Source organism: Pseudopipra pipra, chromosome Z (assembly GCF_036250125.1).
Source record: "Pseudopipra pipra isolate bDixPip1 chromosome Z, bDixPip1.hap1, whole genome shotgun sequence".
Taxonomy (NCBI): Eukaryota; Metazoa; Chordata; class Aves; order Passeriformes; family Pipridae; genus Pseudopipra; species Pseudopipra pipra.
Window position 1 is genome coordinate 45,166,612 of NC_087581.1, and position 25,994 is coordinate 45,192,605.

Consider the following 25,994-nt stretch of genomic DNA (forward strand, 5'->3'; position numbering starts at 1 on the left):
CTTCTTGACTCACATGAACACCTCTAATATGAGCAATGAATTCTTTATTGAACCAGCAGGTTGGGCTCTGAGTATGTGTTTCCCTGCACTTACAGGGGGCATGATGCAAATCATTATTGGCTTGCCACCACACTATTAAACGTGCTTCCAAGAAAGCTTTTATATTCATCTCAGCTAAAGTAACTACTCTGAAGCCTCACTCTTTCTGTATTTTATGGCATCAATTGCTAATTACCATTTTTAACTTCATCATTATTTTGCTTTCCTACAATTAAGCTGAAATATTAAAACTTACACAGACACAGACTACACACAGGCAGAGCTGTCAATTCCCTGGTAATCTAAAAGGTTTGTTACCCGTTGTTAAATCTACACACAGGACTGCTGGGTTACTTGTGATGCCGTAAGCCCCTAATGGTTTTTTATTTTTTTAATATTTGTAAGACTTGTAAGTTTTATAAGTAGATTTTGAAAGCAACTCCCCCCCCTTTTGTCCCTTGTCCCTTTCCCTTTCTCTAGCATCCTTGTTTACACATTCCTTAACCCTCTTACTCCATTCTATGCTCCCTATATCAATCCTACTCCTGAACACAGCAGAAATGTTTAGTCTTTTGTCAAGGCGAGGCCTAGATTGTTGGCAGAACAGCATATCAGGGCCTAAACCACAGAATACGGTCAAGAATTAGGTAACTATGTACCCTTTGTGCTCTGATGAAGAGGAAGGTGGGATAAACACGGGGTCCCAAAACCCCCAGACCCAATTCTCAGGGGGTGGACCCCGGGGCAGACCAGAGTAAAGGCCACAGGGTGGACACATCTGGGATTGGATGGAGGGTATTATAAAATGTAACCTCTCAGGCACGGCCTGCGCGCGTCTTGTAACATCTTAGCCTTGGCAAAATAAACCCTTTCTTATCTCACCCCTAATTAACTGCTCTGGAGATTTTTTCAGCATCAAAATTCCACAGCAACACTTGACTTCTCTTGAAAGGTTTCAAGAAAAAAAAAGAAATAGGCTTGAATTTAAAGATTGAATTTAAATAAATCTTCACAAGAAGAAGACTCAAAGTACAGTTTAATGTCTTGCTTTTTAACTTCAGAATGTCCTGAATAACAGGAATTCCAGTTTCTGCCCTGTTCATACACAGCATATCTTCTCACGAAGTCTTTCAGTCAAGATTTCAAGGATAAAACACTCTAAAGAAGACTTCTGAATGTGCTTTTACATCTTTATAAAGCTGAGTAGTACCATTGAAAGCGTCTGAGCTGGTATATATATCAGTGGAAGATACAGATGACATTCTTCACCGTAAGTGATAAAGAATCATAAAAGCTACAAAAAGTGGTATGACAGAAAAATCCCAGAACAAATGAAAATAGAGGCTTATATGTGACTCAGTCTGAGTTACTCTGGTGTAATTCAGTAACCAGCATGGCAGTGGACAGTAGGTAAAAGCGGAATTTGGAAAAGCTGACCCTTTTGAATGAAAGGATGCTTCATTGTTCCAATTAGGACATTTATTTAGCAGCTGCTTCAGATGATTTGATTCGTTGCATGACCTTTTTTTGAATGAAAATAAGAGTCTCTCAAGCAAAGTATTCCTCCTATGTTTTAGGGGCTGTTCTTGCTGGGACATTGTTTGACCTTCTCAGCAAGGTGTGCAGCTCTCTCTTGTGTGGGAACAACCTTTGTACTCCTAATGAACTAATATTATCCTAAAAAGAAAAAAAAGATTCAAAATAATCTTTTTATATTTTAAGCTTGGCAGACTATTTTGGCTCTGTCTTCATTCAAGTTTAACATGAGGTACCTGAAAAACACAGTAAACAATACAATAAAGCACAACAGCAATTGCACAGCCTTGTAGTATCCTCCATAAACTTCATAGGGAGTTTTCATGATGTAGGTGTGCTGGTTTTGGCTGGGATAGAGTTAATTTTCTTCACAGTGGCCTAACATAGGGTTATGTTTTGGAATTGTGCTGGAAAGAGTGTGAATAACTCAGGGATGTATTTGTGATTGCTTACACAAAGCCAAGGGCTTTTCTGTTTCTCACTTGAACCCATTGGTAGGCTGTGGGTGTACAGGAAGCTGGGAGGGGACACAGCCAGGACAGTTGACCCCAGTGGACTAAAGGGACACTCCAGACTGTATGACTCCATGCTCAGTATATAAACCTGGGGGAGAAGAAGGAATTGGGGGGCTATTCAGAGTCTTCCCAAGTCACTGTTACACATGATGGTGCTCTGCTCTCCTGGGAATGGCTGAACACCTGCCTGCCAGTGAGACACAGTGAATGAATTCCTTGTTTTGCTTTACATGTGTGTGCAGCTTTTGCTTTCCCTGTTAAACTTCCTGTATCTCAACCCATGAACTTTCTCACTTTTACTCTGGGGATGAGTGAGGGAGTGGCTGTGTGGGGCTTAAGTTACTGGCTGGGGTTAAACAAAAACAGGAGGTTATTGCGAAATCTTATTTTGAGCCTCCATAAATAAATTTGGATTATTAATAATAAAAAAAAGTAAGCTATTCATTATTAGAGCAACTATTTTCTGCACACAAGTCCACACTCCCAATTTGTGGCTGTAATCCTTCAAGTGATGCAAGTTCCTCAGACTGAACACATTTGCATGGAAATAGTGCCAGTTACATCAATGTCCATGCATTTGTCCCGTGAGATGACTAGTGCATGCAAAGCTGCAGGCTGCAAATAGCTGTGTTTGTACAAGCTGAAAGGGTACTGAGCTGTCTGCATATGACAGGACTGTTAATCTGTCAGCAGTAAAGTGCTCCATCAAAGAAGCAACACTTCAGTTTCTGAAAAAGCACAGTACATTTGCAAGCAAACCATCAGATTGATACGGATGATTTGTGGGACTGTAAAAAACTTCAGCACAGTAAATCACACACTGGCATATCTGATTAAGAGGACCTGCATCTTCAATGGCACAGGTGAACAGATGCAGTTAACATTCCCCAAAGACACACAACCCTTTGTGAATGGGTTTTGTTGTTCACCCACATCAATTTGTGGCATCACCAAAGGGTGAATAGATATGTTCAGAGGTGCTTAGAGCTTGCACAACACTGGTCATTTGCAATAATACATTTCATGTCTGAGTACAAAACAAGTTATATGTTCATTAGAACAGGCCTCATTATATGCTGTGGTCTAAATATCTGACAATTTGGTTGTTACTTCTTTTCCTGACTCATTTATACATAGATTTCTGCAAATATGTTAGATAATTGTTGAGCAGTTTATGCAAACAAATTTCAGCCTTTTAGGTATTCATGGATTGCTCATTTTAGCTATTCATTTTTTATATTATGTTCCTGCCATTGTTACTGTTTCCAAACCTGGGTGGAGAAGGACACTTTTAAGATGCAGGAACAATGTGTAAATCAAAGGTAAGCACTCCTTTTGTTTTTGTCAAAATAGATGCATTTATAGGACTATTTATAAATTTGTAGATTTGCTATCTTCTTGTACATTCTTGCTTTAAACTTATACAGTTACAAATTCAAAACTGTTCTCTTTTCTCATTGAAACTTTATTAATTCAGCTTTTATCCTAGGTGATGCAACCAGTATTAGACAACTGGCATTCTGTAAAAGGCTTCATATTCAGGTCACCCCTCTGAAAAAATACATTGCCACATAACAGTAGTCCCTTAGAAACTGAAGGCTATAAGGCGATAGGACATTTCCTGTCACACTGTACAATATTTTATTATTAAATTACTCAAATTTATCAGGAGTCCTCAACTGCATGATAAAGACCTGGGATACATTATGTCTACTTATATTATTAAGCAAGTGCAATGCTTGTTGCAGTTTAAGAAATTTCACATGAATAGTAAGCTTGTGTACCCATCCTTCTCTCAATCAACTCACATTTAGAAAATTGTCCCCAATGAACATTTGATGCATTAATATTGTCATCTCCATCACAGATACCAAATAATTTCATGTGATCAATGTACTGGTTTTGTCTGGTATAGACTTAATTCTTTTCATACTAGCTTTCATGAGGCTTTTTTTTAGATTTGTGATATATCTTTGGTGATAACACAGGGATGTTTTAGCTATGGCTAAACAGTGCTTATGCGGTGCTTTTCCAGCATCAGGGCCCTTTCTGCTTGCATGCTTCCTTTCTTCCCCTTGTGTCTTGCGTGTTTCCTCTGATGAATCATCCTGAACCTCTAGACTTGCTGCTTTAATGACACCTGTACTAGGAGACTTGTAATCTCCTGATCCTAGACAATTCTTCTGGCAGGTCAGCCCCAAACACTGATAACAAGAGGTTCTGACATAATTTCTGTGTTGCTTGATAGTATTCTAAATTTACAGGAGCCATACACATGACCCCATCCCCAAAACTACGTCAAATGTATAGGTTATAAACTTTGTAATCTGAATAACACAGAAAACCAGTGGATTCTCAAAAGAAAACAGGGAAGGAATCCCTTGCAGAAAATTTTCAGGGACTGAAAATGAAAAGAAATATTTTATATAATTGGAGGATGATACAGAGAAGCATGTAAAGATGGTGAGATGGTTAAGAAAGGTAGGCAGAAGTGAAAGCAAGACCTTATAACTAATACAGAGAACTCACTTCATAGATTAGAAACTGTGACTTTCTTGTTAGCACTATGTGTCAACAAATAACATCAAAATTTACAGGACTGCTTTTGTTTCTACATCTCTCCAATCCCCAAGGAGGATGTCTCAACTACATTAATGGCAGTACATTAACTTGCCTCTTCTGCCAGGATCTATGAGTTTAGTGGAAAAAAAGGACAAGTGACTGAGAAGGCTGAGAGCAGCAGCAACACACTCTGACATCCTTCTCCAACAGGTCATCTCAATCCATGAATTCTGTGCACAGGAGCCACAGGGTGCCTTCCATATTTTATCCTGTGTTCCCTGATGTTCTTACAGTTTTGGAGTAAATGGAGGAGATGCTGAAAGGAGGTGGTTGTAAGCTATGTGAAGCTGAACTGGAACAGGAATATTTGAATTTCAAGAGATTTCTCTGTGTCTCCCTTTATGGCCACTGAATTCTTATGCAGATTTGGCAAATCACACCACATCTGATCTAAAACCCATATCTGATGCATAATATCTGATCTGCATTCAATTTTGATACTTAGAAAGAAAGAAAACATAAAAAAGATCCAAAACCACAACCACAACCCCAGACAAACTGTTGAAGTATGGAATGAATAAGCAGTCTGTGAGACAGCTGAATAGCCAGGCCCAGAGTGACACGAATTCCACTTGGAGGCCAGTGAATAGAGGTGTACCCCAAGCATCAATAGTGGGTCCAATCCTGTGTCACATCTTCATGAATGATCTGGATGATAGGATAGGTGCACTGGCCAAATATGGAGCAGGGGCTGATGCACCAGATGCCATTCAGAGGGACCTGGACAGGATGGATTAAGGGGCCGACAGGAACCTTATGCAGTTCAACAAGGGGAAGAGCAAAGCCCTGCACCTGGAGAGCAACATCCCCAGGCACCAGCACAAGCTGGGGCTGCCCAGCTGCAAAACAGCTAGTAAGAAAATGCCTTGGGGGTCCTGGTGGACACCAAATTGAACATAAGCCAGTGACGTGCTGATGTGGCAAAGCCATAGTGGTTTCCTGGGCTGCATTACAAGAAGTGTTGTCAGCAGTTCAGGGGAGCTGATCCTGCTCCTCAGCACTGGTGAGGCCACACCTGGTCTACTGAATGCAGTTCTGCGCACTCTGAGAGACAAGGACATGCTACAGAGAGTCCTGTGAAGGGCCAAGAAGATGATGAAGGGACCGGAGAACAGCCTGGAGATGAGAAGGCAGATTTTACCTGTGAAGTAAAGCATGCAGGATGTAGTTGTTGATGTAATATGAACTGTGGTACCAACTGCCTGGATACAAATACTTTCCAGATCTAGTTCCTAACCGTGGCACCTCATGTGCTTCTCATCCATTAAACATGGAATTACTAATGTGTGTTCCCACTGTGATGATGTAGCTGTAACACAGTAATGGCCCAAAAAGAATAACTGAAATTAATTATAATGGTGAAATGAATAATTTTCCTGGAGTCCTGATTAACAGACTTTTGGCTTCTCATTTGTAGAAATTGGGGGTTTCATCTCCAGGAATTATGACTTTGCCCACAAATTCTTGAAAGCCATATAAAGAGTTCTCTTGACTTTGCATTTTCTCATATCTTTACATTGAAATCCTATATCTACTGTGTTTGCCACTCAATCCAGAAACCTACAATTACTATCATGCTATTTCTTCCTGTAGCACTATTCTTTTGTCGGTTTATAAAGAGCTGAAACCTATATGAGTGTTATATATTTTGCAGGAAAAAATCTAAATTTCTGGAGGCTGATGTTCTTCAGAGTGCTGCTTAGAAGCCCTCAGAAGTTATCATGTAATCTTGGCAATTCTAAAAAAATTGAAATCAGAATTCCCTCCAACAATGAAAGTGACTTGAATATCATAGGACTGAAATACAAAATAAACCATCTTTATGCTATTTCTTTTTATTTGTGGAAATGCTTCCAGCTGTTTTCAGCTGCATCTACTGAACATATGCCCAGGTGGAGTTTGAAACATCTGCTCATTCAATATATGCCAAGTGTAATGGAATAACTTGTTGGAAACAAAGAGTAGTATTTGAAGGCTGCTTAAAGTGAAGGGGGAGGAATAACAATGAAAGTGGAATAAATTTTTTACATTTGTATGAAAACAGGTTGTTAGTTATTTTTTATTTTTATTCTTTCATTTTTTGGGTTTAGGTTGTGTGTTGTTGGGTTTTGGGGTGTTTTTGATTTTGTTTTGTTTGTTATTTGTTTGATTTGGTTTTTTTCCTTAAGAAAACCCTTCTTAAGTGACTTGAGCAGACAGCAAGTTTAGTTTGGCAAACACTTGTCATGACACTCACCCACACACAGCCATCAACTTCAGCTTAGAAAGTTGGGCTGAACCTTAGTTCTAGCCTTAAGAGATCCTCTGACCAGGTGAAGTTATCTCAAGGAGATCAGACACAGACGCTGACTTCGTGATTTCTCAAAGAAACTTCTGTAACAGAACACTGAGATCATGCTGCTTACACAGCTGCTGCGTTAATTTACATCCTTGCTGTTCCATTCCTCCCTACCTGTGGTTAGTCTTCCTCTTAAAGGACATAAAAAAAAATTAAGATCACCTCAGAAAAGAGAATATATTTTATCTGGAAATAAACCAGTTTGTCAAGCAGTACATGCTGATTACAGAGTTCTTGGTAAATAAGTCCTCTCTCTTACAGACCTCATTTGGACTTGCCTCTCTGAGGGTCTAAAGAGACCTCAGGTTCAGAAGAATAAACCCAGGATGCCACGTTTTAAGTCATACACTGTTCCTGATTTATTTCAATATCTGAACTGCCAGCACTGGAGAAAATATTGTCGATTCTTATCTTTTGCCCTCTTCATATTTTAGTGCATACTGACAGCTTTCTTTAATTCATTACTCTACAGCATAGCACAAGCTCAATCTCTCTCCCCCCAAAAGAATAGCTGTCACACCTCTGACGAAAGCATACATATCTGAACATAGCAACTTCCTAAAATGCAGAGGGAGAAGTCTTTCAGAGACCCCCAGCACGATCTTCACAGACAATCCATTTATGCAGAAGCCCTGCCTTCTCCGCATTACAGCTCCACCAGGGTATATCTCCAGATTTATTTAAGAGGCTGTAAATAAAGGTTTCCAAAGAGGAGGACTATAATCATGGGATAACCTAGTATTCACCCCTGCACCAGTACTCAGAAATGCCATCGTTCTGTAGGGTTGCACCTTTGCTTTAGGCATTAAATGTAGCATCACAGAGCAACACGTTCTGTTCCTATTCCCTGCCCTGCCTCTCAACATTTATGTGCACCCTGGACACACAGAGCTCCTCTAGGCTTCTTTATAGCCATGAAGAAGACAAATCACTGCAGACACAGAAGGAGCAAAATGTACATGGGTAGGTTGGTGGAAGAATATCTGCAGCCGAGATCAGTTCACAGGAGTTCCTGCTAAGTAATTCAAAGCTAAACGTGTGTCATTTGTTTGGGTTTAGTTTCTTTTATTTATTTATCCTCTAAGCATATTATTTAATTTCTCAGAACAACTTATTTAACAGTGCAATGTATACAGTAGGTAGAGCTTCCCTGAACTGAATAACGAGTTGAGCTTTATGTTTTTGTCTTTTTATTTGCTGATCTTTGTATTTCTGAAAAATAAGCTGCGAAGACCAGAAATGAGTGTTAGCTAACTACCTATAACTTAAGTAAGGAAAAAACAGATATAATACATACTGTCTGTTCTTAAAATCTTAATCCAAGGTATGACTTACTCAGGAATAATACAGCAATTTAATCTACATGGTGACAGGTAAAAAATATTTTTCTATATTAAGCGATTTTACACAACACCTGCACTATACTGTTATGTAATACAATACAATGGATTACAGATGACATGTTAAATAACTTTACATATGTAGAACAGGCTTTTTACAGTTGTTGAATGGGATTTTTTTTTTCTGAAGGTTGTCCTGACAAAAACAATTTTTTTGTTTCTTTTCAAGGAATAAAATGGCTAACAAATTTATTTTTCAGTAAAATTTCCACTTTCACTGACAGATGTCTGATTTCATACCTTCTAAAGCAAAAAGCTATTGGTTACACTGCAGAAAAAAAAAATCTTTTAGTTCTCTCTTCTTTTGGACAGCATTTATGTAAAATGAACTTCTTTGTTCTTCTTTAGACCCTATGCATTTGATGGACTTAACTTCTACTGAAAAGCCACTTTTGTAAAGTAGTGAATCAGATAGTGGAATCCAGACTCCGTTATATATGAAGGAAAACTGGATATAAGCAATGGGAAACTCAAAGCCTTACTGTCTTATTTCTTTATTAAAACTCATTTTGACTGATTTTTTTTTTCATCTTTTGGTGAAAACCTAACAGTGTGAACTGCATGTGAATGAGATGATGACATTGATGATGAAAAATGAGAAAGCCAGGAAAAATAATCTACATATGTAATAGGTAGTACTGCAGATGGACTGCTAAGTAAGAAATTACTGTTTCCCTTTCATTACCAAGAAATGAATGGCCTGTCTGGTGTGTGCACGTGTGTGTGTGTGTGTGTGTGTGTGAATGAATAACTGAAGATAACATGTGAGCTACCTGACAAAATAATTCCTTTTTAATGATGAGTAGTGCTGTGCAGTTGACTGTTTTCATGTAGATTTACATATCACACAATTCTTTCTCCTTTTTGAAAAAATCAGAGTATTACATATTAACATGAAGTGAGGAAAAAAATTACCTTAAATATGCATATGTATGTAAGTGTATTCCACAGATCACTCTCAGATATGTGACCAGTATGAGTACTGAGAATTACTGAACAACAGGAGTTAGATTAGATATAGGTATAGATATATACATATCATGGCTAGGCTTTGTAAATGAAGATTTGGGAAGAGCTCTACCCACAATTGTTACCGGTGCGTTGGTGGCTAAAAAGGCCAATACGAGATAGACAAGTCCGGTTGCAAAAGGCACAGCAGAAAGACTCCTTAGGTGGAATATTCTGCAACACACGATTCTTTCTGCGTGTGTTTTCAAAGGAAGCAGCAGCATTATAGATAGTGTGTCTCCAGACCTCCCGATTGGAGGCCAGAGTAGACCAGTTATGGTGATCAATATGGCCAAGGCTGAGATGTTGTTTCAAGGAGTCCTTGTATCTTCTCTTCAGGGCTCCTCTCATGCAGCAGCCAGTGGCAAGTTCACCATAGAGCCCGATCTTAGGGAGGCAGTGATCTTTCATCCTTGAGATGTGTCCTGCCCAGCGCAGCTGTGTTCTCAGCAACATGGCCTCAATACTTGTGACTGCTGCTTGTTCAAGAACAGATGTATTAGTCATGTAATCTCACCAGTGGATGTTTAGACTTGTATGGAGACAGCGTTGATGGAAGTGTTCTGGGAGTCGCAGGTGGTGGCGATAGATGCCCCGTGATTCGGACCCATATAAAAGAGTAGACAGCACTATGGCTTTGTAAACACTGATCTTTGTACTTTTCTTCCAGTGTTTATTTTGCCAAACTCTTTTATGAAAAGTATATACACATAGATGTGTATAAATATATACTCATTATAAAGTCTGTGGAGAAAGAGGCATGTGGAGGAAGAAGAAACTTCAAGTGTAAATCCTGTAAGGCCACATTGCAACAAATAGAATTTTTAATTTTATAGCTACAAACACACATAATTTTCTCCAAAAGTCAATAAAGGACCAATTTACTAATTTTGATTATGTCAGCTGTGATACAGAAGTCTCCAGCCATTCCTCCCCCAGCCAGTTCACTGTGACACTTGTCTTTTCAATCAGTTGTGAAGGCTCAAAAGCAGTGTTCCTTCAAGAAAAAAGATCAAATATTTGCATGACCCTTTTGATTATCGTTTAATTCCAGCAATTCACTGCAAGAGAAAATTAAAAACCCAGCCAACTATACTCTCTGTAAAGATGGGAATATATAGTTTTTAATATATATGTATAACTTATAGCCAGTGTATACATGTGCTTGTATCTATGTTGAACCTCAAGCAATTGGGTTCAGACCATGGATTCAGCGTGTCCAGATCCCTCTGCCATCCAGAAGATCAAAACTCTGACCTAACTTATTGTCATCCATGAACTTTCTGAGAGTAGACTCGATCTACTCATCCAGATCGATCTACTCATCCAGATCAATCTACTCATCCTGATTGATCTCCTCATCCAGATCATCAATAATGAAATAGGACTGGGCCCAACACAGATCCCTGAGGGACGCCACTAGTGACTGGCCACCAACTGGATGCAGCACTGTTCACCACCACTCGCTGGGCCTGGCCATCAGCCAGTTTTTTACCCAGTAAACAGTGCATTTATCCAAGCCATGGGCTGCAGCTTTTCCAGGAGAATGCCGTGGGAGACAGTATCAAAGGTTTTGCTGAAGTCCAGTCTTCCCTTCATCCTCTAGGCAGGTCACCCGGTCATACAAGGAGATCAGGTTGGTCAAGCAGGATGCCTTTCCTAAAGCCATACTGCTTGAACCTGATCCCCTGATTGTCCTGTATGTGCCATGTGATGGCACTCAAGATCGTCTGTTCCATGAGCTTCACAGGCACAAAGGTCAGGCTGACAGGCCTGTAGTTCTCCAGATCCTCCTTCCAGCCCTTCTTGTGGGCGGGTGTCACACCGGCACCTCCAGTCATCTGGCATGCCCCTGGTGAGCCAGGACTGATTGCAAATGACGGAGAGCGGCTTGAAAGTTCTTCCACCAGCTCCCTCAGCACCCTTGGATGAATCCCACCTAGTACCATAAACTTGTGTGCCGTGGTCCAAAGGGGGGATGGGACACAAGGAGGGGTGCAAGCAGAATCCTCTATTCAGGCATGCACACTCTCCTTTTGTCCGCCCGGGAGCGGAACCGCCCAGAACACAGGGCGGAGCATGAGACAGATAAGCAGAGGGGCAAACCAGGATAGGGACACTGGCAAAAAGGGAGAGGAGTGGGGGCAAACTCATGGCAAGCCTGGGTTTGTCCAGGCTGTGCACTGTGTAGTGTGAATACAATGAAACCACATAATAACATCAAAGTCCACACAACAAAGTCCCGCCAATTGCTGCACGCTTCTCTCCACGCCCGGAACTGTTCCCATCCTGAATCCTGTTCCCTCACACTTGTGAGCAGGTAAGTGGCACATCTGGTCACTAATTACCTCCTCCTGAATTTCTGAGGGTCTATTCTGCTCCCCCTTACTGTCTGCCAGCTCAGAGGCCTGGCTGCTCTGAGCATAACCAGTCTTATTGCTAAAGACTGAAGCAAAGAAGCAACAAAGTACCTCTGCCTTTTCCTCATCCTTTATGACAATGTTCCCCCCTGTGTCCAATAAAGAATGGAGATTTTCCTTGGCCCTTCTCTTGTTCTTGACGTTTTCACAAAAGCAGTTTTTATTATCTTTCACAGCACTGGCCAGACTGAGTTGAGCTTTTACCTTTCTGATTTTCTCTCTACATGACCTAACAACATCCTTGTATTCTTCCTGAGTTGCCTGCCCAATGTTCATATATGTATGTATGCAAACACTAATGTAATTGAGACTTTTTTATATATACCATTATAACCTCCTCCAGACTCTGACTCTAGGTATCCAGCCCCACTTATCCAAAAGGGAGCCTGTTACCTTTACATCTGCTCACACTCCTCTCTGCCTCATAGACATAAACTATCTGTTGCTCTCAAATTCTCCAACTTACTAGTACATTCAGATTAATTGCAGCACAACTATTTCCACAGTAGGCATTGCTTGAAAGCTGTTGCTCTCAAAAAAAATTTAAGCACCTGAACATTTGTCTGATTTTGAACATCAACCAGTCTGCAAGAAAAATGCTGCTTCATAAATACTGATTTTGACAAAAGTACTGAAGAAGTATTAGTTAAGCATCATAAAGCATCTGAGGGAGGATGCCCACACATGAAAAAAGTAAGAAATCAAAATGAGCAGCTCCAAAGCAGCCTCTATACTTGCATGCCTCATTGACTGATAAACAGAGGGCCTAATAATACTTAATAATACTTAATCACTGTTAGAGGACAATACCTATCAATTAAAACCTAGGAATATTAACCAGGCTATCCTTCAAAGCATTGCTGAGAAGCAAATCAAGTAAGTATTATCTCATTTTCATGGATGAAAAAGTTGAAACCAAAAGAAATACCTTGGCCAATGGCACAGACTGAACTGGGAATATGCCAGGACCCAGGCTCCAGACAACCCAGCCCAGTATCCTACTCTCCTTGCAGCAGAGCATGTTGCTTTATTGCCATGGCAGATCCCAAATTACTTCAGTTACTGTGGTTAGAACTTGGTAGACCTATAACGTAGGCAGGGACTTGGTGTCTTAGTTTAGAAACTGTGGAAGAGAGGCCATCTGTTCTGTTTGCTATTTTTATCACAACTTGTCCAGACTTGGATGAGAAATTTAAGGTGGAAGTGGATCTAATTTCTTGGAAGGCATTCACCTGCCCAGATTCTGACACACTCTCCAGGCTGCTTAGCTTCCTCAAAACACACTAAATGGAGGAAAAGGTCTGCAGATGAGAGGCTTCATGTAATAAATAGTACATATATATATTTCCTTTCTTAGAGAAACCTGTGTTCTTTGAATATGATCCACATGCTGTATGTTGTTTGCAACAACAACCATTACAGAAAGACTGGTTGTAAATATTCACATAATTTTTCAGTCTTAGCTGAAGAGCAGTATCAATCAAGTGTGTCCTAAAGATATTTCGCTTTTCTTAAGCACTGAGTCATCAAGAAGAGGTAAAATGCATAGTGAAAAGCAAAGCCATCTCATATTTGCAATTGCAAGTGTAAAAGTTCAGCACTGTACTCTGCTCGTTAGCTGAATTTTTCTGAAGTGCTGTATGATCTGGTTTTGCCTCTTTCTTGCTTCATGAAATAGATTTCCCTACAAAGAAATTACATTATTCAAATCTTTACATTTACTACCTGTGTGGAATTTAAGAGGCCCGAATATAGCAAAAATCAAGTAATGAATATATATTACAATCCTACATTTCAATTATGCTAAGTGTGGCAGTTTGAGCCACATTAGAAATCTAAAATCCAATTTTCAGGCCTTCCCCTACCCCTTCCCACAATTTATACTAACACCGGAGAGAAACTTTCAGGTCAGAGGCTTCTGTAGGGGAAGGGGAAAGTATATACATTTATTTACACAAATAAATATACTGTACAAACTAAAAGCAACTATATATATATATTTACATTTCTGTCACTCCTTTTAGCCCCTCCCTTTAACTTTAGTCCAAGAAGAGCCTTTCAAGGCTGATATGTAACCAATCTCTCTCTCTCGTGGGAGTGTTCTGAGCTCGAACGCTCCCCCCCTCACCAAGCTTCAGCTGTTTGTGGCAGTTTTTCTCCTCACGAAGTCCAAGAAGATAACTTTGAGTCTTTGTTCCATGGTCTGCTGTGCAATCTCTCCCTCTCGGTCTCATACCTTGGTTCGTAGGCTGCTGCAATGTAACTTATCAACGTACGCATCCTGGAATCTTCATTCCTCCAAGTCAGTTTTCGGCTGCCCCCGGTCAGCTTTGGCAGGCAACTCCCGAGCTCTTGGCTTGTCTCCAAGTTGGACAGACAAAGCAGTGGCACATCCTTACAACATTGTCTCCCGTGTTCTCAATTATACAAAAAAAGCTCAATTGTGTAAGAGGAATACTTGTTCTTATAACAAAACATCCCAAAGTATATTAATTACAGTGGGAACAACTTAGCTCTCTGAACTGCTTAACCACACTGCTGTTATAATCATGGCTGCATTAAGCCAACCTACTGCTGCTGTGAAAACAACTTACATAACAAGTTTTTCTTCTTCATTTGCCATTTTTCCTACACTTAAACAAAAAAAAAAAATCTGTGCTACAGTAAGTCTACCGAAAGTCTAAATTGACTAGTTTCAGACACAAATAGATATATCTAGCATTAATATGGTGATTGTGAGCATGAATTAATTTCCACAAAGGAAAAAATCAAAAGGCAAAGAAATAATTTTAAGTAATACAGTTCTTCCTTGTGCATTTCAGAACAAGGATTATAGGAAAGTACACTCCTAAAACATTATGGGAATCATTGGCATAATGAACTGATAAAAGCTTGAAAATTAAGTTCTCTGCTTTTCCATAGGAAAGGTAGATCATAGCTGGCAGCAATGATCCTCCTCACCTGCTCTGCTTCTTCCAGTGCACCAGATACAAATTCAAAAGCAGCACACACAACTGAATTTTTGTGCCAGCTTAAACTTCGGCTTACTTTCAAAGATGATAAATTAATGCCAACATTTTACTTATATGAAACCCATTCATTATGTCTTACACTGAGACCACCAGTTAATTCGCCATTTAGACGTGTTTACACCTACCCATCAATTATGTTTCTACATGTGAATGTTCCTGAACTTTATGGAATAATGAAGGATTTAACACTAGAACAAACTGAATCAAACCCATTCATGAATAAATATCATGTCCATGCCTCACAGCTCGCTTGCTTTCTTTCAAACTCCCCTTCTTAGGAATATGAGCAGCTCTACCCTATGCTCACACTCTCTTTCTGCTTGAAGTCTCTCAGTTCATTACTCTTCTTTCCTCTCTAGTCTCTCTTCATGCTTTCCACCATGTATTTTGTAGCACACACAAAACCAGCTGTGGTACAAATGTGATATATATGGAGCTCTAAAAAGAATTTATAATCTCAACTGATTCTCTTGCAATTTTGCAGGAGTAAAAAACCTCCACAAAATATTTAATTTTACTTGGGTTTGAATTGGTGTTTTAATCAGTTTCTGAAAAAGATAAATTGTGTCATGGTATTTTTTGAGCAAAACAATATATTAAATCAAAGTGAAACCACTGAACATTTAAAATATTCAGAATGTGTTTCTTTTCTATAGTGAAAGGAAAAGACGTATTTGTCTAAAATGTTTTGCCCAAATCTAAGTCTATATAGATAACACCAGATGAAGGTATAAACAAGATTTGTGGGGATAAAGCATTCCTGGTACAGTACTGTTACCTCTAACAGCTGTTTCAGTGATAAGGAGCCAAAGAAACTCAGTCACATAAAATACAAGCTTAGCAGTATCCTAAATCTAGCACATTTTCCCCACACCAAGAAACTGCATCAAAAAAAGAGAACCAAAACAAAACAAAAGAAAAAAACGAACAACAACAACAACCACCGAACCAACCAACCAAACACACACACACACAAAAACCAACAACAACCAAAAAACCCCCAAACCCAAAAAACACCCGAGGAAATCTCAAACATATTCCAAAGCAAACAAAGCAAAACGAAATAAAATTACTTACTGTCTTCTTCAACATTTTGATGGCGTAAGGTTTCTGGGTCCCTTTCTGCCTGCATCTGTAGACAATGGATGTAGCCCCACTAAATTAAAAAAAAAAAAAAAAAGGCAAGAATAGTTGTATTTACAACTCTTTGAATTTGTCAGTAAACAGAGTTGCCTAACTGAAACTACATTTTCTATTCCTCCCACTTTGGGCAAAAATACTACACTTTTCTCCACAAATGCAAAAAAAAAAAACCCCAAAACCAAACAACAACAACAACAACAAAAAACCAAATACAAAAAACACACACAAAAAAACCCCAAAACAAACCAAAAAACCTCTCTGATGAATCAGTGAACTTCAACAGTTATTCAGCCAACAGAACTTCCAAGAGCTCAGGGTGCTTTTTTGGTCACACCTTTTCCATCTCCTGACAATTCCTGAAGGTTTCCTCAGGGTATCAAGTGAACATATCTTGCCCCAAACCTGTGGCAACCTATCTTGTCTTTGTTAAGGCAACATTTGCAAAAATTAGTTGCATTGGGTTTTTCCCTAACTGTTGATGGCAGTAAGGCTGAGACAGAAGAGAAAAGACAATTGTTGTGTTGCTCCCTCCCCAGTTGCAAAACCAGCCAAATTTGGCACCAGATGGAGCAAGTAGCACTTTTGGTTAATTCAGTGGAAACTGGTGGGGCTTGTTCATAGCAAAAGTGAACTGGAGTTGCATCTTCTAGTTGCCTTCAAGGTGTACTTACTTGAATGTGTTAAATCTGAGCACTCATAACATAAAATTATAACTCTGCTAGGTGGAAGGCACTTCTCTGAGTGGGAGGCTGGGCTAGACAGTCTGCAGAAGCAGGCTCAACTTGCTGTGCTTTACTTTTTACCATCAAGGAAGGGACCAGTACTCTGTCAATTAGTTAAACAGAGGAAAAACCTCTGGAAAACCATACTGGCTACGAACTATTCAGATACTTTTATATTATACCACAAAATTAATGCACTGAAGTGCTATGTGTCAGCAAGGAATTTAAGGCATTTTTGAATGCCTTCTGCCCTCAGGAAGTTTGTCACCCACTCTAAGACTCAGCACTTCTGAGTAGCAGCAGATTTTTAAGCTAGAGGGAACTGCAGTTTTCATACATGACTTCCTGAATAACCACTGCAGAACTGCATACAGCAACTCTGCAGTGAGTTAATTTCATATATACCCCACACCAAATTGTATAGCAGATCTCTGAACCAGAGGCAACCCACTTCAGTATGTCTATAGGAGATGACCACAAGCTGCACAACTACATGAGCAGCTTTCTTTTGAACAAGCAACAAGAATAGCACAGCCATTCTTGACTATGTGAATAAAGATATGACACCAGTTTTATTATTCTGAGTGCAGTGCTGTACAAAACTGCCATGCATGCTCTGCCCCCTCAGCATGGGCACAGGTGCCAGATAAGGCTCTGAGTAGGCACATCCATATTTTTATGAGTACATCTGTGAGCACAAGAACTGGCATTTGATTGAGGAGATTTGTTCCAGAGAGACCTCTCCATCAGGAAGGATCACCTATGGCAAGGGTTATACAGCATAATCATTTGAGGTCTTGTGTGCGTCACACATAAAGTAATCTTCACTTCATCTCAAATGTTAAAATGATTTGTCTCTCATAACAGTGTATTGATAAATGTGTGGGAGTACTGTAAGCTTAAGTGACTCCCAGAATCATTACATGAATATAATTAGATCTTCTCTCCTTGGCCAAATCCAATGTAGCAAGTAGAAAAAACTCTACCACATTAAAAAAACCCCTCACATCTTTTAAATACAAACAAAAATGTTTAAAGGTAGAATTCTAAGAACCTGCTGTAATAAGGTTTCTATCTCCAGTATTTCACTTCAAGACTGTAACGGAGAAGTCAGTGCATAAACTGCCAATCACTCTTTGTACCGTGCTTCACATATGCAGAGTACAATATAAACATTAAACTCAGTAGTTTACATGTGTTCTTACTAAATAGGTAGCGCACTTTCTAATAATTATTGTATTTGAGTGAGAGCAGAATTAGATAAGCTGTGCAACTGATGTTCCAAATAAATAGATTACCATTCCTGTGCACATTTCTAGGTGTTCACTGATGTTGTAGCAATGGAGGACAGTAACTGTCTCTCAGTAGTGCTTGTGTCACTGTTTGCTTTACCAGTTTGTAACCTGGTGCTGCAAAATCTTCAATGTGAATAAGAACCTATGCAGCAGAACACCCCTGATGATTTAACAGCAGTGCCTTCGTGATGAGACAGACAGCTATGCCACCAAGGATATTATCACACCACCTTTAACTTGACTGTACCCAAGGCTGGAAGACAGGCAGCATAATGCTTGAAAAAGGAATATGACAGTCTGGGGACATGGGAATTTACAAGAGCGAATCCAGATGAGCAGTTTGACATTAGGCTCATTGGTCACTGCTCAAAACACACACAGAGGGACTACTTTAGAAATTATTCCCTGTTGCAGAGACTTCTGACAGCACATCCCTGGAGTCCTAATTTGGGGAAATACTTATGACAAAATATCACAGGACTTGGAAACATTTTCAAAGAGTTCACTTCTAGTTTATGTGTCTATGCCCAGCTCTGACAGTCATGTTCCCACCAGCCAGGAAAGAGATCACCAAGCTATCAGTTAACACTGCCTTCATCTTCCATGCCAGAAACCAGCACTGGAACTCAGGAACAGGATGGCAACCTGCTTACACCATGCCTGGTGCAAAACTTAGCAGAGAACTACTACTAGTACAGACCTGACTCCTTGTCTGTTTGGTGACAGCAGGATCTCTTTGCTTCTCCCCATTTGAAAAAAAAAAATGTGGTGGGAGGTGGCGGGGTTTTCAAGGGCAGAAATCAGCCTATGGGTCTTAACGTAAATGTGCAAACAGAACTGCCTCATGCAAATAAGGGCTTATTTTGGTTTCCTGCTGGAGCTCAGCAAGTCTTCTGCTGAATCAGCACATACAGCTTTCCTGAGACTGTGTGACTTAGAAGGTCACCAGTTGAAGCAATCCAAGCTTTCACCACCAAAGAGCAATGGGAAGATTCAGATGCAAAAGTCTCACGTGCAACTGAAAAGCTGCTAACCTCTTGCCCTTATCCTAAGCTTTTTCACATCAAACCTTGACTGTCATCAACCAGGCTCTCAGAACCTCTTCTGGAATTTGCATCAATGGAAAATTTCTTTGATACATTTGGTCAGAATACACAAATATGCAGAAACCAAGAATTCTTGTGGCAACATGCCACTTTCCACAGGCGTGGAATTCATGGCCAGATAGGAAGACCACAAGGCTCTCAATGTCCCATTTTCTGCAGGTGGTGTTTCCCTTCATCTAAGTGATAAATATCAATAGTGCTATAGAAAGAGATCACCTAAATTCAAAGGTTAAGGCACAGATTTGATAAGCAGCAAATAACAACACTGCAGCATTAACAGTTTAAATGAGAGGACCCTGTGAAGAAACTGAGAAGACCCTAAGCCCAAGCAGCTACTATCACTTGCAGCAGTACTTTGCAGTGTGTGACTGACAAGCAACTCATTCCAAATTCAGCCCAGAAACCAGAAATTAAGCCTGTCATATTCCATAAGATTACTCACTGTATTGTGTTTGTCTATTTGGAATTGATTCTGTTGGTTTTTCCCTCTTTATAGTTAGTGAATATATACATATGTATCTGTCTTTGCACATATTTGTACACATTTATACAAAATATTTGATTATGTATATTTGTGGATGCAAGCATGCATTTATTTGCCTCTAAAGAAAATTAGGCTTAAAGGAGCATTCAGCGGCTGCTGCTTTTTTGCATCTCTGCCTGTAACAATCTACCTGAACTAAAAAAATATAAATTATTTGAAGTTGGCTGGAATAATACCAAAAAAGAGGCATATTCTCCAAATATGTAATTGGCCAAGTTAGAGAATACTATTTAAAATTCCTGCATGGTTGAAAATATTGTCATTCTCTTTTACTGACATTCATGTTTCTGTTTGGAAAGCTGCTTAACAATTCTGTTAAAGATTTACTTTTAAAAGCCCGGGTGTAAGAGTGAACATGCTAAAGAACAACAGCAACAACAACTACTAAAAACCCAGATCATTTTAGTGCATGTGGTATATACTTTACTACATAAATGTGCTTTTATACTCAGTTTTGAACTTACAAAAAGCCTAAAAATAATGTATACATCTTAACTACCTTGTCGGAATGAACAACCAAAGCACCACCTAAAATGAGGCCAACAACTCATGAGAAAGCTTATGATGTCCTGTGCATGGAATGTATCACAGCTGTGACACAAAAAAGTCAGTATTAGCACAGAAATAGTGAAGTACAAAATACTGAAGTACAAATACTTCAGCAGACAATAAACTCACTCATTAGTCAAATGATTGCTTTAAAAATTTAAGGTATTAAAAGTGCCATTTAATATGTGAAAATAGACTAAGAATTAATGACTGATCTCTGCATTTGTGTTGCTTTCCACACAAATTCAAAAAACATTTTTAAAATATTTAAGATGTATGTGCAAAACTTCTCCCCCCCTTCCCCAATATACAATTCGTTGAGTGTTATGGATTATTTTTCTTCTTATTATCTTCACATGTTACTAAATTTCCAATTATTTTAGAAGGACACTGTTTTAGAGGATGGACAGTGGCACCACAGTGCCCTGCCTGTGCTACAGAGTCCAGACTGTGAAATGGAGAGAAAAGGCATGGTCACACTTCAAATACATGCAGTCAAAAATAGTGGTGTCAGCGCAGATGGAAGGAAGGCAGAGACGCCCAGGAGGGGTGTTAAGGAGGTGGAAGTGATCAGCAGAATTTGCACATAAAGGAGAAAATGGAATTTGCAGGATCCCGCAGTGTAGACTGGCAGAGAGACAAAAGGCAAAGCAAGAAAAGACAGAATTTGACCCAGTTTGGAAAAAGCCTTTCTTCCCCCAAACCCACAAAAAGCTTCTGCCTCCGAAACAGGAATGGTGACCAAAATGAAGTGCAGCCATGTGTTTACTTGCTCATAGTAATTAGGACAGGTGAATTCCTAGAGCTGCAGTTTTTATAATAAAATAAACAGTCATTGACTTTATTTTACTGGAAGAAAGAAATTTGGTCTTTTCAAAAGTAGGTCAGCATCTCCACACCATGCTCCCTCATCCTGGGTTTTATACTGCCTTTTGAATCAACTCAGGATGAATACAGTCCTCTATGTAATCTCCTGCAAATTTCATTTGGATTAAATTCTTTAAGTTCTGAATTGATTTTTGAAAAATAAATTGGTTTGTGTTTCATACAGTCAAACAATGATTACATAATCTAGTTTGTCCAAAAAAAGTCAGGTGAAAGAATGATCAGTCCCCAAAAAACTGTACTTGGTACAAAGCCATGGAAATCTGTGCTGCCAAAACTGCAGTAACAGGTCGAAATCCAGTATTGGTTTCCACAAAGAATACTGATTTTTTTGGTACAGTTTACAGAAGTATAAAGTTAAACCACATTAATTTACTCTTCCTTACATATAAACTAGGTCAAATGCATTTATAGAAGTGAAATTACTGTTCCTAGATTTCAAAATTAAATGTCCTTTTTGAAGTTAACTACTGAAAAGAACAAACAAAAACGAACAAACAAAAAAAGAGACAAAGCTCTTGACACACACAGAAATGAAAATAAACTAAAAATGCATACTCCATGGCATTACTGCTTTGGCTTCACTTAGAAAAGCACATACATGCAAATTAGGAAATTCTCACAAATTTCATTTCATGTGAAAGTATCAAAACAAATTTTGTTTTTACAGTAATCTGAAAAACAATTCTTAAATTATTCAAATCTAATCTAAAAGCTTCTTCTAAACACCAACACCAACATATAAAGGACTTACAGGCAATTGCACACAATGCAGCCCTCCTTTCCCCCTCATTATTTCACAACTTGTAAAGAGAATGGAAAATTTCAAAAAACGTACATAACTTAGGAGGAGGAAAAAACCCTTGAACTCCCACGTCCTACCAGGAATGAAACTAATCTTTAAAGAAGGAAAGGTTAGTGGAAAAAGCATACACAGTTCTGGAAAAGAAAGCTAATTGCATTGCATTCCAAAGTTCTGGCTGGTTTGATTTTGAGAATGAAATCCATACCTTTTCAGTTTTTCATTCTGTGACTTTAAACTGCTGAGTTCATTTTCTAGTATTTGAGTTGAAAGGCCTTTTTAGCAATTGATTTCTGTTCAGGCTGGCCTGCAAAGGCAGTGCAATAAACCAACAATATATTTTTTATATTCAGCCTTCACTGCATTCAGCAGACAAACAAAAGGAGCACAACAAAAGACATAGACATTTTGAAAGAAGTTGTAATCAAACTAGTGCTTGCCAAAATTCTTGAACCCATAACTGCTACAGATAACAATTTGTAGAACTGTAATCTTTTAGACGTGGGCTAGGTTGGCTGGTGAAAAACTAATTAAATGCAGCAGTCCAAGCCACTCCTGCTGTGGTGGCTAGACCAGCAGCTGCTAATTCCTGCTGGGATTGCAGCAGTATATTTCTAACTCGCTTCCAGTGGGGCTTCTCCTTCAAGGATTGCAGGAAATTTATAGAAAAAAACTTCTATTCAACAAGCAGTCTAAACACTCTCTTGTTACACCTGGAATTACTGCAGACTTTCAGTTAGGAGTCAAATTAGCTTTGACTTGCATTGTCTAATACCCATGTTAACATCTGATTATTTCCCCCATCTCAAATGCTACTTAAATCTGTTGAGCTGGTAGATAAATACTGAGAACCATACACAGACTTCGTCTGTCTTCCCTGTCTTTCATTAAATGGAGCCATCTGACTCAAACTTACTAAAAGTGCAAGAATCATTATGTCAGACATTGATTTAAAAGCATGGAAGGAAAACTCAGACTACGCTGAATTTCAGAGGTTACTACTATATTGTGCGTACATTGCACTCCTCAGAATAACTCAACTTTCAGAAAGTTTGTTCCTTCAGTAAGACTGCTGAAATGAAGATATGAGGTGAAGATCAGAGTACTTTCTACGGCACTGAGTAAGAAAAATACATAGAAAATATATTCACTATTTCCTCTTTTTCCTGTAGCCTCTTTAAAAAGCTGAGTTAGACTGCACGTAAGAATAACTGTATTTCTAAAACAGCAGGCAAGTTCTCAACAGGAAAACCAATTTCTTTCCTACCAAGTCGGGAAAAAACACGCCACTGAAAGTTGGCTGAAAATGAACTCATAATAGTGTGAAGCTGACTTTTCAACATGAAGTTCTTGAGTCCAATAGATCCTGAAACTGATTTTGAATATTTTATTTAGAACTGAGTTTTATTTGAGAGTACTATTCTCTCTTCAGGGACTGGGCAGTACTTACCTACTCACATTTAGGCAGTTCAATGAAATAGGGAGAACAAAGAAAAGGAGGTAGAAGAGTGGACGAAGTAAAGTCATTTTTAAGATCTCATGCATATTTTTGTCCTTGGTACTGAATTTTGGACACAGTGAGGCATGTTTTCAAAACCAGGTGCTTACACTATCTGTGTAAGATGCAGACCCAAATCCTTGGGTTGGCAGTCTTGGACATATTCTTACAGCCAAAGATGCTGTGCCTACACTTCCTGTCTATGTGACATTCCCTGCAGCTACTGGCCCTCCCTAAGCATGACATGAAGCTTGATGACTGAAACAATGAACACAGCTTCCCTGGAAACATGTCTTACTTTAAACACCATTTAAACCACTATCTCATAAGCAGCACTTTTTTCTTCTTCTCTTAAAAGATACTGATGACAAATAAACATTGTTTACTCAATCCTAATGAAGAGTACATGTGAGGAGAAAGAGCACTGAGCACTAAAAATGTTGTAAAACCTTCTAAAGTGGGCTGCAAGATCTTCCTTCCTGGGTCGTTGCAGAATTACCTGCCTGCTTTTTCTCTGGTGACACATTCCTTCAAGAAGTGTTTTAAACAGCCTGTACGCTGAGCAGGTGTCAACATCATTGATTACTACTCCTCATGATAATCTCCAGGTGCAGAAGGCAAACTGGCCTTTTCACTAAGTGACAACATGTGGTAGTATGAACATCTTCACATATACATTAATGACTCTTGGTTTTCCTGGTCGAGGGAAGGGGAGTAAGAACAGAGGTTATGAACTTTTAACATCTTGCCCTGTATATAAAAAAGTAACCTTTTAAAATCAGATAGGGAAAAATTCGCAGCTATTCATATCTGTATAACTTAATCCATCTTTAAACAAACTTCTTAATCAGCTAATTTAGGCCTAGTCATTTTTGGGATTCCACAAGCTCTTGTGCCCATGGTTATCCTCAATAGCTTCCATTTTGGTAAGCTACACAGCTTTCCCCTTGAGGTTTTGTGTTCTGCTGAATCATCAACTCCTGTGCAATGGCTTCTCTGAAATAAATTGCTTTTCCCAAGAAGTTTATGTTCAGTGCCATCCCAAGATCCTTTCCCACAAGCCAACAAATAAAATTTTAATACATAGCAGATTTAAAAGTTCCTGGGCTTTTTTCTAGCCACTCTCCATATTTCCTTCTTTAAAACCAGTGGGACAGACATTTCTAAATATAAGACATAAGATTGAAAGCCAGACAATGCAAAAGAGTTGGGAGGAATGTATAGTATTTCACTAATGCTCCCTAAATGAACACCTTTTATAATGTTTTGTGTATTCTGATCATACTTATATACATTCTCAAAAGATAAACTGAAATAATTGATTTTGCATAAGAGAGAGAGTACTTTTAATCTGTCATTTCTATTATTTTTGTAACAGTCAGAAAACCTAATTTGTCATTGTCATAACAATGATCTGCAGACTTACACTTGGTTGTTATTTTATTGCATTAACAAAGCTACAGGAAGTAGCTTTTACAGTAAGCTTTTGCACACGGTAAAGCTGCAGCAGAGAGGCACTGCTACTACATATAAAACAGAAAAAAAATGCTTGAGAAAATGAAGATGACATTAAGGCAATATACTCTACTACAGGTTTTGTCAGAGGGGTTATTTCCATTAGAGTGATAAGTTTTGCAGTCCTGCCAAGTCTGATGACTGAATGCCAGCTTACTGAAAGGGTAGGGGAGGTGTCAAGTCAGGCCTGATCTTCCAAAAGTATAAGGCCCAAACTTTCTAGCTGCATAGACTTTGATTCTGGTGGCTGGGAAAGACTTATGTAGGTGTAGATCTTCTCTAAATACTGGATTTTCTACGCACACAGAGAGAAATGGTGCTGCATCAGTCCTTAGCTATCCCATGAGATGCCCTGGAGCACTCCCCTCCACCCACCCTGGTCCCACCCACTCCAAGGGACAAAGAGGGCAGAAAGCTGGGTTCACCACACATACCTTCCTTCTCAGAGACACATGTTCCCCATGCATGACTGTGGTGGGTGAAATTTAACAGAAAATCTGAGATAAGTGTTGAGATAAGGACAGAGAGGTCTACTACAATCACTGTCATGGGCAAAACAGAGTGAGAACTGGAATGAAAAATCTTACATCAGAATAAAGTTTAATCATATTAGTTTCATGCTTGCACAGAAATATCTTGTTGTGCCTTTGTGGGTGTAATTGTTTATGTGGCTTTTACTTTACACTGGTGTACAGCAGAAAGCCAGGAATGTTAATGCTACACAAAACATTGTGTAACAAGAGAGGCAGTCTCCCTGTCCACCAGAAAGGCACAACCCACAGGCACTTAGATCATACGGGCAGAGTACGGGTGGGTTTAGGGTCAGCTGAGATATCCATAATGAGTTTCAGGAAAAAAAGAAACAAAAAACAAGACCGCCAAAACCACCCCAAACAACCAAAACCAGTTGTGGCTTGTGTATTGAATTTCAGAAATTCTGTGTTTCTCCTAGCCAGCAATAGTGCCACTCATTTGTTTTCCTGCTGTGTTGCTGCTCTTTTTGGTTTTGGTGTTTCATAACTGGA

The 25,994-nt window shown here is 39.1% G+C and overlaps 1 protein-coding gene across 3 annotated transcripts in view; it reads right to left on the reverse strand.

The window, feature by feature from the left end:
• The window catches only part of CAMK4 (calcium/calmodulin dependent protein kinase IV), a 154,153-nt gene that overhangs the window by 76,433 nt on the left and 51,726 nt on the right, over positions 1-25,994 (reverse strand). For all 3 annotated transcript variants that reach the window (XM_064641470.1, XM_064641472.1, XM_064641471.1), the window contains one exon: positions 15,988-16,066. In XM_064641470.1, coding sequence (XP_064497540.1) covers positions 15,988-16,066 — 79 coding nt within the window. The remainder of the gene's footprint in view (positions 1-15,987; positions 16,067-25,994) is intronic.